Source organism: Tauraco erythrolophus, chromosome 14 (genome assembly GCF_009769465.1).
Source record: "Tauraco erythrolophus isolate bTauEry1 chromosome 14, bTauEry1.pri, whole genome shotgun sequence".
NCBI lineage: Eukaryota > Metazoa > Chordata > Aves > Musophagiformes > Musophagidae > Tauraco > Tauraco erythrolophus.
The window spans coordinates 17,501,083-17,518,523 of record NC_141478.1 but is presented as its reverse complement, the minus strand read 5'-3'; the positions used below and the strand labels follow the sequence as shown (position 1 = coordinate 17,518,523).

Sequence of the window (17,441 nt, the reverse complement as noted above, 5' to 3'; positions counted from 1 at the left end):
CCATATCTGAAAGATCAGTTGTACAGCAACTCCACGTAACTCCACCAGGAGGCTTTTGGCACTGTTCCTGGATTCTGTCAAAAAAAAAAGACGTCTGCTATCATGCCCAAAATTTGAAAGACATGTTGAAAAATAGCTGTTTTGATGATTCCCTATATATTGTTACATTTTGAGACCAGTTGTTTTTTCATTCATTTCATTTATATTAATATCAATTCGAGTGATTTCTAAAAAACAATCAGATGCAAACTTTCATTATATTATTTCCATAACAATATCTTTATTTAGCTGAAATAAATCTTTATATCAAGTTATTTCTCAGACAACTGTGTAAGATAAGAATTAATTCCTTTCACTTTCGTTTCACAACAAATGTCTAATTTCTTTAAGGGAAGGTGATGATTGCTATTCAGAGTAATTTTTAAGTGAAAAAATATTTATTCAGTAAATACAGAGTTGGGGTTTTTTTATTGCTCAGACCCCAATGATAGCATTCCACATGTGTTTAGCATTGTGTATGATGAATAATATAATTCCAGACAATGGTACGTATTACACTGTGGCAAGTTAAGTAGCTGGGTAAGTCTTTCAAAGAATTTATTGAATTCAGAACAAGGATGTGAAAAAATGGTAGGATTTACGTGCAACTATTACAAAATAAAAGCATGGGTTTGTCTGCATAGCATGTTCTATTTTAAAGTAGAGAGACCAGTTTAGTAGTGAAAGCAATCTGGAAAAGCAGGTAGCTCCATGAGAGGCAAGAAGAAAATTCTGTTGTTTAGTGATCTCTCAAAAGTGTCAAGAATGATTTAAATTAATTGTACCTATAGGTGTCATTCGTCATGTGGGAGATGCCTTGAAAGATCATTCTTCGAAATCCAGAGGACGAATATGTGCCATAGGAATTGCACCGTGGGGCATTGTAGAAAACAAGGAAGATCTGATAGGAAAAGATGTAAGTCTTTAAGGAAACTCCTGCGTAATTAGCAATGTCAGCTGTGTAACAAAATACACTGTTGATCTCTTTGGAGTGTTAATATTTTAACTGTTTCTAAAGCATGCCTAAGAACTGAAATGGAACAACTTGTTAAAGAAAAGCTGTTTAAATACATTTGTCAGGTTGTCATATATGACCTCAAAGTAAATACCGAGCTACTGAGGTTTCTGTTGCTTTCAGTAGTAGAGAACTCTCTGTGGTGACAGAGTTTTAGGTCCTAACTTCAGTGTGACATGCTGAGACTTCTATAAATCATGTAAGGGCCTTTATGTGTACAAGACAGGCATTTGTTGTAGATGAGTACTCTGCAGTGGCAGATTAATGACTAGGAGCTCCAAATGAGAATGTATTTTCTAATGCAGTAAGAGGATTATGTAACAGAGTGTGTGATCAAGGAGAGTACCTTAATGAGCTTAGGGGAACATGCAGGAGGGTGTACAGATGTGACTGTCATCCTCCAAAGAAAACACTGCTGTGAAGAGTGCAAGTTTTGAATGTAAAAGCAAGCTTCATTTCCAATTCTCCCCTATTTTTGGTTATGAAGGTCTGGTTGATTTGTTTCCTCATGGTTTGTTGGGCAGCGTGGGGGATTTTCAAGTTTAATTCTTAGTTGTAATCTAAGTGCGTCTATCCTTTTGACACACAGGTAACACGGGTTTACCAAACCATGTCAAACCCTCTAAGTAAGCTCTCTGTGCTCAACAGTTCCCATACCCACTTCATTCTGGCAGACAATGGTACGCTCGGTAAATATGGAGCTGAAGTAAAGTTACGACGTCAGCTGGAAAAACACATTTCCCTCCAGAAAATTAACACACGTAAGTACGGTGGGACAAACCGTAAACATAACGGCTTAAGGGAAGGGAGGGAAGAAGGGCTTGCAGTATTTCAATGTGTTGAAATTAAATGCTTCTTCCAGCTCTGTCTAGCAGGAATTTGATCAGGACTGTGTGACTAAGCTAGAACATACGCTGTCTGATAAGTGGTGAAAGAGTCCACATCTAACAGCACGGAAGACCCAGGAAAGTAAGGATTGCATAAAGGGCGGAAGAAAAGTGGACAAATAATAGTGAGGAGAAGCTCCAGAGCAGTTAGAATTTAAGGAAAGGGAAATCTAAAGAATTTGTACGCTTCCAGTTAGAATTCGTAAGTGTCAGTAAATACACAGAATGGGGTGATTTTTGAACAGTTCCTGTTTACAGGAATCCTGTGCAACTCAGTGGTTTCTGATTCCAAATGTTCGTACTACTATTATATTTTCTCTTTTATATGAAATTGTTTCATTTGAAATATCACAATCTAAATTATTTGATTTTCCAGATAAACTCAGCTGGGATTTTGATTTTTAATGAAGCTCTTATCAAGATAACTTCATATCAGTGCTTTCATATTTAGAGTTTTGTGTGGTTTTAAAATTTCTGCCAGTTACTACAGCCTCTCTAAAGCAACTTTCCAGAATTCTTTTTGTCATTACTTAGAAAAATATTATTTTAAAAGACATTTTTTCATTAGCATTTTTGTGCAAAATATTTTTTTAAAGATTAAATACAAAAATTTAGTAGCTGTGGTTTTCCAGCAACTTTAAAAAAAAACAAACCACAACACAACAAACACTAATTAAAAATGGTCCCAAGAACGTTAACAGTCTTTGAATCCATGCTTCAATTAAGAGCTACTGAACAATAGACTTCAGTTCTACCAGTTGCCTTTCTGACTTCTTACAGATGCCGTTGTAACCTGTGTAGGCCCATACAAATAAGAAAAAACAAACATTCAGAATGACAATTGCATTGAACTCTACAAAGTAAATTTCAAAAAGGATTGAGGTGCTCTTACGTGTAGAGCAGAAAAATGAAGTAGAGTGCCAGGTAAAGCCAAAAGGCGCAGTTAGAGATCAGCCACAAAATAGCTAAACATGCTGGACATTCTTTAAGTACTGATTTTGCCTATGGTAAGCGTAAGAAACTGAACTCACCAAAATTATGCCCCTTGCCTTTGAGTGTGGAGACTGTCATGCACTGTTGCCCACAGACATTAGAAAGAACTAAGGTTAGCTGTGCTTTTTTCATCCTTGTCTTCTGCAGAAGTGCTGGGAGAGTGGTAACATTGTAAAAGGGAGCTCTGGCTTGGAAGATAAGGAAGTCAGGGCCCAGAGGCCAGATGTTCTCTGTCATTTATTTCAATACCACTGGGGCTGGGGATTTTCGTTCTAATTTAAGTAGTGTTTCGTGATTTTTGTCGTGAGAAGGGCAAAGTTGGGAATACACATAGGAATTAAGAGTTCTGTAAAGGGCTGCAGTACACCTACTAGTAACAACATACAGGGAGTTGTTCTGTTTCTTTTTAATCACTTCAAGCACAGGCACCTCTTCTGGAAGTCTCAGCAGGAATCACTAAGGATTTCATGGATACGCAGGCCGGCCCATGCTCTGTAACTCCTTCTTATCAGAGCTGGGGTATACTGAAAGGAGGATGTCAGGAAGCTTCTGCTGTTACTGTGCATGGTGTTCCTGTTCTTCAGAGAGGAATTAAGGTTGAAAATACGAACTCTTTTACGCGTTCTCAGCTGTGCAAAACATGCATTTTCTTTATAAAGCACTGGTCATTTTACAGATCAAGAACTGAAATGAAATGCTTATAATAGTGGGATTAGTCAGCCTTCAGGTAATGTTCTGTCCTTCCTTTCCCCAAGTATCTTGTGACCAAGGCTACTTGAGACCATGTGACCTGTGGGCTTCCCTTTGTCATCCTATGCCTGGAGATCACAGTGAGGCAGGGACAGCAAAGGGATGCTCAGCTGTCGTCTCTTCCATCGGCCAGCCATTTCAGCCTCATGATAAAGACACTAATTTCTTTTTTTTTATCTTAGGAGAAAGCATAGCTTTATGTCCCCTTACTGAAGTCTTCCTGTAGGTAACCAACGAAGAGTTAAAGCATCAAAGACAGTAGTTGGGAGCCACCTAAGTAACAGTGAAACTAATGAAGTAATAGAAGAATCATGTTAGCTGTTTTATCTGTACATGGTGTCTGTCAAAAGAGATTACAAACAGTTCACCAACACTGAGTGAATAAATGATCATTATGGAGCTGATGCAAAAGCAAGGGCAGAGAGACATCGTACTCTTTTCCTTTTGGGGCTATGAAGTGACATACGGACGTTTTTCCTGGTGTTGGCCATGAAACTGCCATCATTTTTCCTAACTGCTCTGATTTGAAGTGATGCTGTAACACAGAATTCACATCCACTCATAATATCTCAACTTCTTAAACTAAGTTTCAATGAAACTTCTGTTTTTGTTTCTGTTCTTCTGTTTTTTACAGGGCTGGGGCAAGGTGTTCCTGTAGTTGGGCTCATAGTGGAAGGGGGCCCTAACGTGATCTCCATAGTTTTAGAGTGTCTACGAGAAGAACCCCCTCTCCCTGTCGTGATATGTGATGGTAGTGGACGAGCATCAGATATTCTGTCATTTGCACACAAGTATTCAGAAGAAGGAGGGTAAGATTTTGAGATGTTCACCAAAGCTGTGTCTTGATCAGGAGGATGATGTACGACTATATGCCTTGCCTTCATGAGAGCTTCATAAAAAACCCTCAGGGACAAAATGCTACTAACAGAGACATTCTGCTGTCAGTCAACTTTTGTTGCCTGTTTGATCTTAGCCCTGGCGTTAATGAGTAGCAATTGTTACCACCTGGAATGTGTTTGATGGTCCATTGAAATAAGCTTGCTCTCAGTGCAGCACACTGTCATACAAGCTCCATCAAAGTTTGCTGCATTATGCTTGGTGCTGGGTTGGGTGAGTTAGAAGCAAGAAACAAGTGGTTCCCGGAAATTACTCTTTTTCTCAGGCTAGGCCTGAGGTTAACTAGTGCATGTATTTGAAAAATTTGTACTGCCTGATTCAAGTGTTCTGTGTGAATGAGCTTCATTCTCCAGGAGTGCCAGACCAGCTGAAAAAATGTTGGGCTTCCTTCCATTCTCTTGCTGTTTCTTGCATCTATGGTAGTTCTTCAGGGCAGCGCTACCTGATGTCATCAACAGAGTGGAGGATATTGTCTAGAGAATTCTGCTCCATAGCCCTCCTGTCTATTGCCCAAATGAATCTATAAAAGTCACTCCTAATCCAAAGTTTTTTGAAATCTGTTATTTTTATGGTTGGTTGTCTGCTGCTTTGATCGATAGAAAGTATGGTTAGTGTAAAGACACAAAGCCTGTACTCATCTGTTCTGCAGAGTAAAAGGTCTGTCCTGACGAATGCTCCAAGTGGAAGCAGAGTATTGTATTTTAATTTAAAATATTGCATCTCCCAGTCAATTAACATATGTTCCCCATTGTCATTGTTAATATCAGGATTTTATCTTTGGTAGCCAGATTCAGGAGAAAGCCTAGTATATTGTCTTGATTAGGGTATGACACGTCTTGCACTGAAGAAATAGCCTGTTTCCCTGGCTGAAGTTGGAGCTTAGCTTGGATTAAATATTAAGCAGACAACTAGTATTGTCAAGCAGTGCAGATGTTATTTGCTGAATTAGGAGAGCAGTTCTGATGCAGGATTTTTTTTTTTGTTTACGCATAGTACGTATTTAATCCTACCAACAGTATTTATGATTCAGCAACTTTCTTTTTGTTTCTGTCGACCAAGCCTCCTTAGCTTCGATCAAACTTTCCTTCTTTCGTTTTGTTTTTTTTTGTTTGTTTGTTTGTTTTTTCCTTTCTCATTCATCCTTCCTGTCAGCTCATAGGTAATTGCAAGAGCTTATCAGGATCAGTCTGTCTGGGATCTGCTCACTGCATGACTTTCTCTTCCAGTGCACATGATGCAGTGTGTAATTTTCCTCTCCAGTAATTACGATGAGATAAATGTGTCCATCTGGTAAGGCAGGTCTGTAATGAGAATTTTTTGTCAGCCCTGCTCTCTAAAAGAATCATTTTCTCACAATGAACTTTGAATTTTATTGCACTTTGCAGGCTCAGCTTTGAAAGCCTGCTGGTAATGTTTGCCATCATCTGAAAATACATGTGTTTTATTAGGAAATAGATGAAGACTGAAGGGCTCTGCTTCAGATTGCTTTGAGAGATCAAACATTTCTGACCCTTCTAGAATGTTTTTAATCTAATTTCTTTAATCATCTTTTGGTTTGTTTGTTTGTTTCTCAGTTGGGTATTATGAGGTTTCTGATAACGCTAGCAATTTAAGTCATCTGTTATAGAGGATAACCAAGGTCATATATCAGTAATGTGGAATATTTTTGTTTTTCTATCTATATGCAAAGGGCCTTGCAACATTTAGAGGCAAAGGTAGGGGTCCTGTAAGGTGTACTGCTTAAATCCTGAAGAAAGTATATCTATAATATATAACAGGAGTAAGAGCTACCTGCATTATATTCCAGGGTGAAAGGATAGTTCAAGTTCCCTGCCAGTTTTTAAATCAATGCTGAGGTACTGAGGTGCATAAGAGCCAGTCTTGGTATGAATTTCCTGATTACTGTTAACTCTTCATGAAGTCCTTACCTGTACTGAATGCAAGATACTGTGTTTTCATTTATTTTCAAAATGAAGTCATTGGACTGGTGGATGAAAAATTGTTTCCCAAACAGCAAGCCTTATGAATACATAATAATTCTGGCGATGTCTTCTTTTATGTCTTATTTTTCATTTAGGATAATAAGCGAATCCCTTAGGGACCAGCTTCTAGTTACCATCCAGAAAACCTTTAACTACAACAGGAATCAAGCTCATCAGCTGTTCATCATTCTTATGGAGTGCATGAAAAAAAAAGAACTCGTAAGTGTCCTAAAAGTAGTTCACAAAGATAATTTCTGTGACCAAACTTTGTAGAGTACTTTCAAGTGCCATTCTCCCAGGGTGATAGTTTAACCTTTTTTTTTTCCTTACCTATATCTTTGTAAATGTATACAATCATTCATTTATAAGTATAGGGCAAGAAAGAGATTTTGTCTTCTGGAAAGCCTCTAAAACCAATTTCAGATTCTTCTCCTGTGTAAGTTGATAGGAGTCTTTTTTCACAGACTTCTGCAAGGCAAACTAAGACACTGAGATAAATGCACTAAAACCAAGATCACTGCAGAAAGTAAAGGAAAAATAATTGAAGAAAGGTTCCTAAGAGCAGTCAGCATTCAGAGAGCATCAGCACAGTTTTGGTCTTCTGAGACAGTTATTTTTTAGCAGCCTTTCATTCTGGTAAAATGGGCTATTCAGGTCTGTCAAAAGATATTGAAACGTTAAGTGTTCTTGAAGATCCCAGCCTTGCTTGATCCTGGCTTGTTGCAGACCTATTCTATATACTATTCTACTCAGTCGGATTCCTGCCTGTCTGCCATATCCCTGCTGCAGGAAAAAGTGTGTTCAGGAGAAGAAAATCTTTAACATTCACATCTGTCATCTGTGAACAGTGTCTTTAAATTGTGTTTGCTGCGCCTGTGCGTTTGCAACCCAACTGAATCTTTGAGTGTTTTCCTTTGACTAATAGTCTTACTGAATTTTGATGAATATGACCTCTCCCTTGAGTCCTGGTATAATTTCATATCATTCTTTCATATAAATCCTAAGCAGCTGTTTTAATAGCAGATGAACAGTCTGATGGATTTTTTGTGGTTTTTTTAATTGCAGCTAGAACTGATATGACTGATATTTTTATCTCTTTTGCTAAAGTTGTCTATTTCTATTAGATAGAAACAAGAGACAACTACCACAGACTTCTCCTCAGACTGTGTATAGAGAATCAGATAACCAAACTGCTATTGAATTTAAGCATGAAATGTAAGGCAGTTTCATTCTTCAGGATGCCTAATTGTATCACTAAGGAAGTGCCACCTATAACAGGAGCGGCTATAAAGAAACTATTTGAATGACAGATGAAACTTTTCCCATGAGGCTGAGAAAAGAAGAAATGTCTTCTAAGTTCTTAAAAAAAGTGATGTTTCATTCTCCCTTAAAACTAAGTATGTTTTCCTTCCAGAGAGCCCACAGTTTCTGTCTTTGGTCAGCTTGGAGACAAACTCTAAACTCTGGTCTTCCCAAGTTTAATACTGTCTCCAAAAGATGATGTGAAACTCTTCTTAAAATTTTAAATAAACAATAAACTGAATGTAGCATTCCTTACAGTTCTTGCTTTTTTTCAGTAAGGAGTGTTCATAATTGTTTAGTTGTTTTATGAGAAATAATAAATCCTGCTCTGGTACCCAGAGAAGTATGATGGAAAAGGGTCGGGGGGAAGTCTTTTTTAGTCTTTTCCCTGGAGTATTTGCTTGTTACTTGCCATGGCAATACTGCATGTAGTAGCTGCCAGTGTTTGCATTTCCAGTCTCAGATTTGGAGCAAAGGAAGTGAATACAATGTAATTTTTAGTAATCAAAGTCTAAATCCTGACATACTTACTTCAGAACTGGAGCATATATATATATTATGGTTTGCATTTGTTGGTAATTTTGCCTGCTTTCTTGTTAATTAATAAGATTTTTCCTTTAGTTCTTCTCTCTTCTAATGTCGTGTGTCTTTGCATTCATGCAAGATCTGTTCTAACTGTTGAGAAAATTGCTATTCCCAATACTTAATGCTAGCATCTGCTGTGAGGAGTTGCTTTTGGAAAATGAAGATTTTGTTATTTTTTGTCTGCATTCAGTATTATCTTAGTTAACGTAGAATCATAGAATCATAGAATCATAGAATGGTTAGGGCTGGAAGGGACCTTCAAAGGTCATCTAGTCCAACCCCCCTGCAAGGAACAGGGATATCTCCAACTAGATCAGGTTGCTCAGGGCCTCATCCAACCTGGCCTTGAACGTCTCCAGGGATGGAAGTCCTGCTGCTTTGGATGTCTCCGCTGTAGTATGTAAGACAGTTGGGGCAAGGGAACAGATGCTTTTGCAAGGTCCTTTTATCTAGTAAAACAGAAGTGCTGTACTAGTAAACAGATACCTGTAAGAGCACGCTGAAATGTAGACAAAGGGAAAATGCATTTATTTTGCATTTCATAGTGAAAGTTCGTCTTCTTCCTCTTTGATAAAACTAAGAAATTGGGGAACATGATGGAGGATCTAGTGCGATAGAAGTACAAAACCCCAGTGCAGAAAAATTTAAGCTCCACGCATATGTTGATGGCTTCTATTGACATCTCAGATTGGACATTTTTATGACCAATTCAGTGAGTAACTCTGTTTTGTTTTCAGCACTGATCAGAACAGCAAAATCAACTGCTTGAACTGCTTGACTGTAAAAGATGGGTACTGGAAAGGTCTTGTGAGACTAGAGAAAAGAAATATAGCCTCAGTTCCAGGGCTGGGAAGAAGGAGGCTGAACCAGATCACTGTAGCATTTCCTGTCTTTATTCCCCTCCTAGAAAGATGGAAGACATCCTTACATGCAGAAATGACAGTGGAGCCATGACCTCTAAGTAATGGAGCATTCTGAAGGCTAGATTTTTACCACAATCCTGAAATCAATCTTTCAACAACTGAGCATGGATGGAATAGCAAATTTTGTTAAAAAACAATAACAAAAAAAACCACAACATCCAAACAACAAAATCATAGTAGAAGGAAAAAGAGGCTGTGATGTATTTGGGTTTGGACACATTCAGACTTCCTATGCAGTAGAGAAAGGCTGAGAAGTTTCTTGACATCTCAGTAGCTATATCCAAGCCTCTAAGATGCTAGGAATATCTAAGCTGCTAACCAGAGTGCAGCTTTGGGAGGGAGTTGGACTGGCACCTGGGCATTTCCTCCCCTCACCTGAGAGACTGCCCCACCTCCACAGCACCTCAGCAACTGTAAAACTCAGAGATGCTGAAGACAGTAGACACCCATTTTTACACACTTGCTATAGCTAGTGAACATAACTTTTGGAATATTAGGTCATTCTTTAATCTTTTGATGTGTAGCTCAGTGGCTAAGCTTTTTAAAATCAGTGAATTGTAAGGGACTAAACTAAGCAAATGTGACTAGAAAGAATTGCTTTTCTTTATTAGTTGATTCTGCTTTTTTGTTTGTCGGTATGTTGCATATCCCACAACTAAAAAATATTTGAGTGTTATCATCAATAAAATTAATGCTGTGATAGTTATCTCAGGTAACTAGCATTTCCATTACTACTAGAAAGTAATAGAACTGTCAGAAAGCAATCGGTTTGGCATGGAAGTTTTGTCACCACTTTTCAAAATTCATGGGTTTGGTGAAGAATTTCATCAAGTTTGTCACGTTTACCAATGCAAGGATATTTTAGGATAACTTTATTGAAAGACTTTAATTAAATGCTTTTGTGAAAATTAAATTTCAAAGAAAAATTGAAGGGAACTGTATTTTTTGAAAAATCTCAAGTCTTAGAAAATAATAAAGCTTTAACATTCTATTCTTTTTTGTATCTACTTGTTTAGTCCCTCTCTCTTATGTGTTGTAATTTTGTGTGTTTGGTTTTCTGCTATCCTTTAGATAACCGTGTTCCGCATGGGGTCTGAAGGGCAACAGGACATTGAGATGTCTATCTTAACGGCTCTCCTCAAAGGTGTGTTTTGCAAGAAATTAGGAAGGATGCAGACACTGATCACAACAAGACAGTCCTATGCACTGTCTGCGGTTCACTCTCAATGTTTAAGTCTTAGATTAATTTGCTTGGATTCTAACCAGTAACCCAAACATGCTTGATTTAAGGTTCAGATTAATTTGAAGCATAAAATCTAGATTGAAAGTTTTGTGTGGCTTTCCTCAGCTGAAAGCCTGGGATGGGAATGCTGCAACAACTATACTACTGATATTTCAACACATTTTATTGCAGCTCTAGCATATATTAATAAAGTTAGAAAAAAAGGTGGGAAAATTAAAAGACTGGATTTTTCCAGATCCCAGATTGTGCTCTTTAAGCGTTAGGGCAAAGTTTGGGATCAGTTCCATGTTTATTTGGAATTTGTTCTGTTTGCTGAAACAACTGTTTTCTGTCTGCAGGTATATAGTAGTTCATACAGGCTCAACATGGGATCACTAGAGTCCCCAAAGCTAGGAGACAGAGGAATTGCTGTACTCGTATCTATAGCATCAGCCAGAGGACCTGAGAGGAGGAGTCTTTTAGAACAGTTAAATCTCTGTCTTTAGCATCAGAATATAAAGTCAATGTGAGTGCTTTAAGGAAAAAAGGGAGAAAATCTGGTTAATCCTTTTGAAATTAGGATTACAGAGTTAGGTGGAAAACGCTATAAAGTGATCTGATGAATCCACTGCTTTGTGGTAGAATTATTCTAATGGTCGTGTGATACAGAGTCAGGCTTGCTGTTTTCTAGTTCTTGGAGAAGTGAATTACAGAAGATTCTCCAATCTTGTTTCATCATGCATGAAATACTAAACATCTGTGTGTTTCTCTTTAGGTACCAATGCATCTGCTCCAGACCAGCTCAGTTTGGCTTTGGCCTGGAATCGTGTAGACATTGCACGCAGCCAAATCTTTGTCTTTGGACACCACTGGCCAGTAAGATAAAGTTTTCCTAGTCATATTGTTTGTTAACAATTTAAAATAAATGGTGGAATATTCACAGCTTGGCTTTTGTTGGCAGGAGAAACAGTATTGAATTCTGTTTTATGCTGAACTGTGGTAGGATATCTCATTAAATCTTTTTGTTTTGAGATTTCCTTTTACTGCCATTTGCAAATATTTAGCAATTATTTAAACTTTGGAGGAAAAGCAATTTCACGACAAGCATAACAATAACTTTATTTAAGATTCCTTGTGGGACTTGAAAGAAAAAAAAAAAAAAGGCATTTACTGGAAACAGTCTGTGGTCTTACATACAGCTGGACATTAGCAGTCCTGGTCACCCCCAGTGAGCTTGTGTGATGCACTAGCATTGCCTAGACTTCTGACTGTGTCATCGACACGTGCTAGCAGTTGGCAAGGTCCCCAGCTACCTATTAAGGTATGTGGCAAGGAAATCCATGGAGCTGCTTAGAAGGAATTGTGTTGCTCACTTCACTAGCAACTGTGAAAACCTCTGTTTGGATTAACAGAGCAAATCTGATGACTGAAAGAAACCATTGCAGAAAACAGGCTTCTGGTAGGCAGAGCTGTGCCAAATGAACTAAGCAGCAGATCCTTCAGTAAAGCTTTAGGTCCTGAAATTGGATTTTCTTTCTGAAATGATTGGAGTTTGATGCTGCACTAGTTGAAGTCAATGGTGAGACACTGCAGTGGCTTTGTTAATCTGTGTAACTAAAATCCTCTATTTAAACCACTTTCATGTCTCACCATATTGATGCTTTTTACTTTCTTTGTGAACCATCTGGTGTTGCATTACTATGAAGTGTCATAAGGAAACCAACCTAAAAGAGGCAGTAAGAATGAAGTGCAAGAATTATTTATTTATTTTTTAATTAGACGTCTTTCCTGAAACTATGCAGTAAAATGACACTCAAAGGAGCACTATTCATGTGCATGCTATACATAATGGTGAGATTTATTTCATTTGGAAGCCCATATAATTAAATTTAAAAATTTAAATATGCACATGCTGCACACGCTATTTTATTCCTTCACTTACAGTAATGGGATGTTTCCAATATTCAAGGTTCATTAAAATGCCTATACAGAGAAGATGTAATCATCCTAAAGATTATGAAGTATTATTACTATAAAACATTTATTTGAACGGAATGTTCCAATCTCCATATTATTGTGGTTAGATTAAGAGGTACCATGCAGCAACTAAAGGCAGTTACAGCTTTGGCCTATTTCATACTCATACTCCACAACAGTCCATGGCAACAGCATCACCAACTGCGATTCACTGTCGGTTTTAGTTCATAACGATTGCTTCCAGAAGAGCGTGTGCTGCAAGCTGGCAGTTGCAGTTTTGTCCAGGCTTACAAATGGATTTGTGGTAGCTAGGCAGAGAACAGTTTTTAAAGACGAGCAAAACCACAGAAAACAAACCTTGTTGAAGGCTTGGTTCTGTAGCTGTTTGTGCGGAGCACGGATAGTTGTAATCCAGTTTACACGTTCATGGAGGCTATACAACCTAAGCGTTAGCTGGAGCAAGTTAAGCCTCCAAATCACAAACAAGTAGCGTCAAGTTATTTGCATGTGTGGCTGCCTTGGATAGATGGGTTGGAAAGTGGAAGGATGTTGCCAAGAGTAAATGTATCTGAAGAAGTATAAACAGAAATGTCTGCAGAATGTAAATGAACCGGTTAGTGGTTCTCTCTCTTTCCTCTCCCTTCTGCCTCTGCAGTATGGGTGCTATTTGGCATCATGCAACGTTCTTGTTAAGCTCTTTTTGTCCAGCTCCTTATCCTGCTTGTTGCTGTTTATTTTGACAACTGTTGCTTTCACTGACAGCAAAGAAACTTTAGTGTCACAAAATTGAGTATTGTCTCTTCCTAGTCCTCTCGCACTCATTTTATTTTGCAAGAGAAATCCTTCACAGTCTACTTACTTCACTATTTTGACTTTCAGTGTTACTGACTGCATTAGACTACTGCATGTGAGAAGTGGTGTCTGGGGAACGAGTTCAATAGGAATGTATTCAATGAAATAGTCGCTGTACAATCAATGAGATTTCTAATGCATTATTAAATACAGCCTTTAGGAAGTCTTACAGCTCCTGATGGTACAGCTCCTGAGAAGGAAAAGAAATCTCCAGCAGCTCAGACTAAAGCTGCCAGAGGGAAAGGAAAAGGGAAGAAAAAGGGAGGAAAAGGAAAAGAAGAGCCAGAAGAAGAAACAGACCCAAGAAAGCTTGAACTCCTGAACTGGGTGAGATCATAGAATCATGGAATAGTTTGGGTTGGAAGGGACCTCAAAGATCATCTAGTGCCAACCCCCCTGCCATGGGCAGGGACACCCTCCACTACACCTGATTGCTCAAAGCCTCATCCAACCTGGCCTTGAACACTTCCAGGGATGGGGCATCCACAACTTCTCTCAGCAACCTGTTCCAGTGCCTCACCACCCTCAATGTAAAAAATTTCTTCCTTATAAAGTATTTGTATTAAAACTGTTGAAGAATTCTTTTTTTTATCCTGAGGTACAAAGAGAGAAGTAGAATACATGTTTTTGTTCTGTATAATGCTTATTTGCATATTCTCACAAGATCAGCAGTAGATTCTGCAGGGATGCTGTTCAGTGTTTGAGCCAGGAATCCCTTTCTCATCCCATGTGCACCACATGCAGCCATACCACAACAGTACAAGTCAGTGCTTATCTGCTGCATCTTCCTCCTTGCACTTGTCAGAAGGAAATAAGAACACCAATGAACATCTTCATCCTTCCTTGTACATGTTATTTATCCACTGAAGGCAGTGGATCTCCTTTTCTAAGTAATCTATCTTCCAGTTGCAGTAGGTTAGATTGTTCTGTTGTCTGGATTAAAGTTCGTGTGTCAAGGGGATTGCAGCTCAAGCGGTTTTCCCCTCTCTTGCTGGGTTCTAACCCCTTAGACCGTATTAAGAGAAGATCCACTAGCCTTCCTGACCAACGTTTTCCAAAGACAAAGCTAAGTTGGTGCAGGAAGAGGAAGTGCTTCTTCCCAAATGATTTTAGTCTTTCTGCATTATACATTGCCTTTTCTCTGTGAGGCAGCAGTTTGACTGGATAATACCTATGTAAGTTATCAGGGCAAATTATGTCACCCTCTTCTTAAATGTATACAGTGCATTTTTCTTAAATTTTAACTGGTTCCTGTCATGTTGAGCAAGTAAATCTCTTTTTCACATAACGTGTCAAGCATGGTATGCCTGATACAGTTACAAATACTAAACAAAATGATTGAAAGCTGCAGTTGTATTGCTAAAGGTTTCTTTCACTGCCCTCCTCTCGCCCAAGACCTCATCAGGAAATTCTACCGTCTACATTGACTTGCACATGGGTAAAATGTCATTTTCTAAATTCTTTTTCTCTTACGAATTAATGAACATATTTGGGAACTTGGGCATATCCTAAGTAATGAAAATGTGGTTGTTGGCCAACTGACTCTTCTGTGCTCATGTAGTCTCACGTTCTCCATTCTGCAATTCAGGTGAATTCCCTGGAGCAGGCTATGCTGGATGCACTGGTTCTGGATCGAGTGGACTTCGTGAAATTACTTATTGAGAATGGAGTGAACATGCAGCACTTCCTCACTATTCCTCGACTGGAAGAACTTTATAATACTGTGAGTAAGCAGGAATAATAAAATGCCCTGTGATATCTTTGCCACTATATTTAACAGGGGTGCCCTTTTTCTTTTTCTCGTTCTGGGATATGCTTGTTTTACCAAAAAGCTCTGAGCCCTGCAATACACAGAAGTTCAATGGACAATAAAAGGAACCATTGCTACTACGTATAGTGTCCTGTTGTTTCCCTACATATACATATTCCTAATTAATAAGTCTACAGCAGCTTTCAGAAGCTGTTGCAGTTTGTTGTGGAAATACAGTGATATATTTAAAATGCACATTCAGAACACTTAAAGAACTAATGTAGATAGTAAAAATTTAATAGCAGCCAGTAGTGGTTGTTTACTTTTAATCTCAGTTGCTTTTCATGTATATATACTTCAGTGTTATTGAAAAAAGCATGTAAATTTGCCAAAGTACTTACATGGTAATTTTATTCGTAGCACATTGCAGGAGTCAGTGTCATTTTTCCTTGCGGCCCAGCAAAGCAAAATGTTTTTCCCAAAACCATAGAACATCGTGCTTTTTTGTTCAAATTCTCCCTGACCAATCGACAGCAAATTCATCTGGAACATAACTATTTCTAGGCTTTGTTTCCATTGTTCGAGTGGCAGGTAGTCTTGGGCAGCATTCATACAACATATAACCTCAGTCTAGTCTTCCAGTCCCTTTATGGCTCCTGCAGCAAGTACAATACCATAAACTGCTGTGACTCGAATCACCACATAAAGGTTCGTTAGAAAGGGATTACACACCCCTCTCAATAGAAATGTGTTTGTCACTGTAGCCCAGTTCCTTCTTTTCACCCCTGCAGAAAGTGATGGCACATTGTTGCCTGAAGTTCTGCTTACAGTGCCAGATCATTAATTACATTTGTGTTTGCAAAAAATCTGAAGAATTGAAGCTCTAATGGGCCGGAAATGATTTTTGTTTCAGAGATTGGGTCCACCAAATACGCTGCATTTGCTAGTCAGAGATGTGAAAAAGGTAAGCTTAACTAACAGCAGCATTACTACACTTGCATGGTCACATTAGCCATGTGAGTCAACAGGGAAAGCAAGCATAGCATGGGGGAAAGCAGACATTTGAAATCAGACGGTAGATGATAAGAAAAGCAAAGTTAAATAACTTCTTGTGATGAACAGTGATGTCAGTCTAAATCGAGTATGGCTATACTGCACTTCTAGTAATTTAAAAACAAAGGAAGGGAAAGTTAAGCTCCTAGTAGTGTAACATATTGTTTGAGATTTGGGTTGATACTGTTTTTTGCTGCAAGCAGCTCCCAATGCAGCATTGCAAAGGTAGAGTGGAAGGAAAGGCCTGCTAGTTTGACTGGAAGCCCCGCTCATGAGCACAGAATTTATTCCCTTTTGTTTGTTTCCTTGTGTGTTTTTTAGTTACTTTTCTCCCAAGCAATCCTACTTTTACTTGGGAGAAAATCTGTTCTGTTCCTCAGTGCTGAAAGTCCTAAATTTGTTACTTTTTTGTTTCCATTGCGTGTCAATTTTTTCATTATATGTGAATAGAGTCATTGTAAGATTTGTTGTTGTATTTGCTCTCCTTGAGGTTGTCGGAGCTTTTATTCAGTGAAATTTGGCTACATGAAATAGCCTGTATTCCTTTTTGCAAGGAACACTCCCATTTATTCACAGAAGGTTTAAATGTGGGAATTACGCAGTACCGGGTTAATTCATATAATACAATTCATATTGATCTGCCATATAGTTTAAGACTTTTCTCATGCAGTGTTTGTCTTTTTGAGTGTTACTAATGCTTTTCTGCATTCCACTTTCTGTCTTTCCTCCTTTTCATTGCATTTTCATGGCTTACTCATGCAGCGGCAGTCTCGGGGATTCGGTTGGGTTAACATGGAGGTGACATGTTTGTTTAGGATATAGTTGTTCATCGTAGCAACTGCTCAGTGGTGCTGTAGAATCAGTAATTGCTGTAGGATGTAGCTTGAACAATGAAGCACAGTTCTCAGCGCATGTTCCTAGCAGAACCAGTACCGCTATCTGGTTTTTAAGTGTAACAGTAGAAATTATAGTCTGCTTTTTTTCTTTGATTCTGGGCAGCACATTACTCTAAATCATGTTCTGCATTGTACTCTTAACTCTGTAGATAATATTATGATGAAGTATAAGTTTCCATAAAATGTAGCATATGCCTGATACTCACCCTGAAATTGTCATGCTTTTATACTAGATTAATGATAATCAGTACAAAGTTATTTAATTCCATCAATATAACCCTTGCAGACAACTCAGGCTTGTATGGACACTGACATATT

General features: G+C 38.3%; 1 protein-coding gene across 1 annotated transcript in view; it reads left to right on the top strand.

Moving 5' to 3' along the window:
- TRPM1 (transient receptor potential cation channel subfamily M member 1) overlaps positions 1-17,441 on the top strand; it is an 84,561-nt gene that overhangs the window by 44,964 nt on the left and 22,156 nt on the right. Inside the window, exons 5-14 of the mRNA XM_086620004.1 lie at positions 831-955; positions 1,644-1,815; positions 4,319-4,493; positions 6,659-6,782; positions 10,445-10,517; positions 11,371-11,471; positions 13,578-13,751; positions 15,013-15,147; positions 16,088-16,138; positions 16,990-17,025. Coding sequence (XP_086476130.1) covers positions 831-955; positions 1,644-1,815; positions 4,319-4,493; positions 6,659-6,782; positions 10,445-10,517; positions 11,371-11,471; positions 13,578-13,751; positions 15,013-15,147; positions 16,088-16,138; positions 16,990-17,025 — 1,166 coding nt within the window. The remainder of the gene's footprint in view (positions 1-830; positions 956-1,643; positions 1,816-4,318; positions 4,494-6,658; positions 6,783-10,444; positions 10,518-11,370; positions 11,472-13,577; positions 13,752-15,012; positions 15,148-16,087; positions 16,139-16,989; positions 17,026-17,441) is intronic.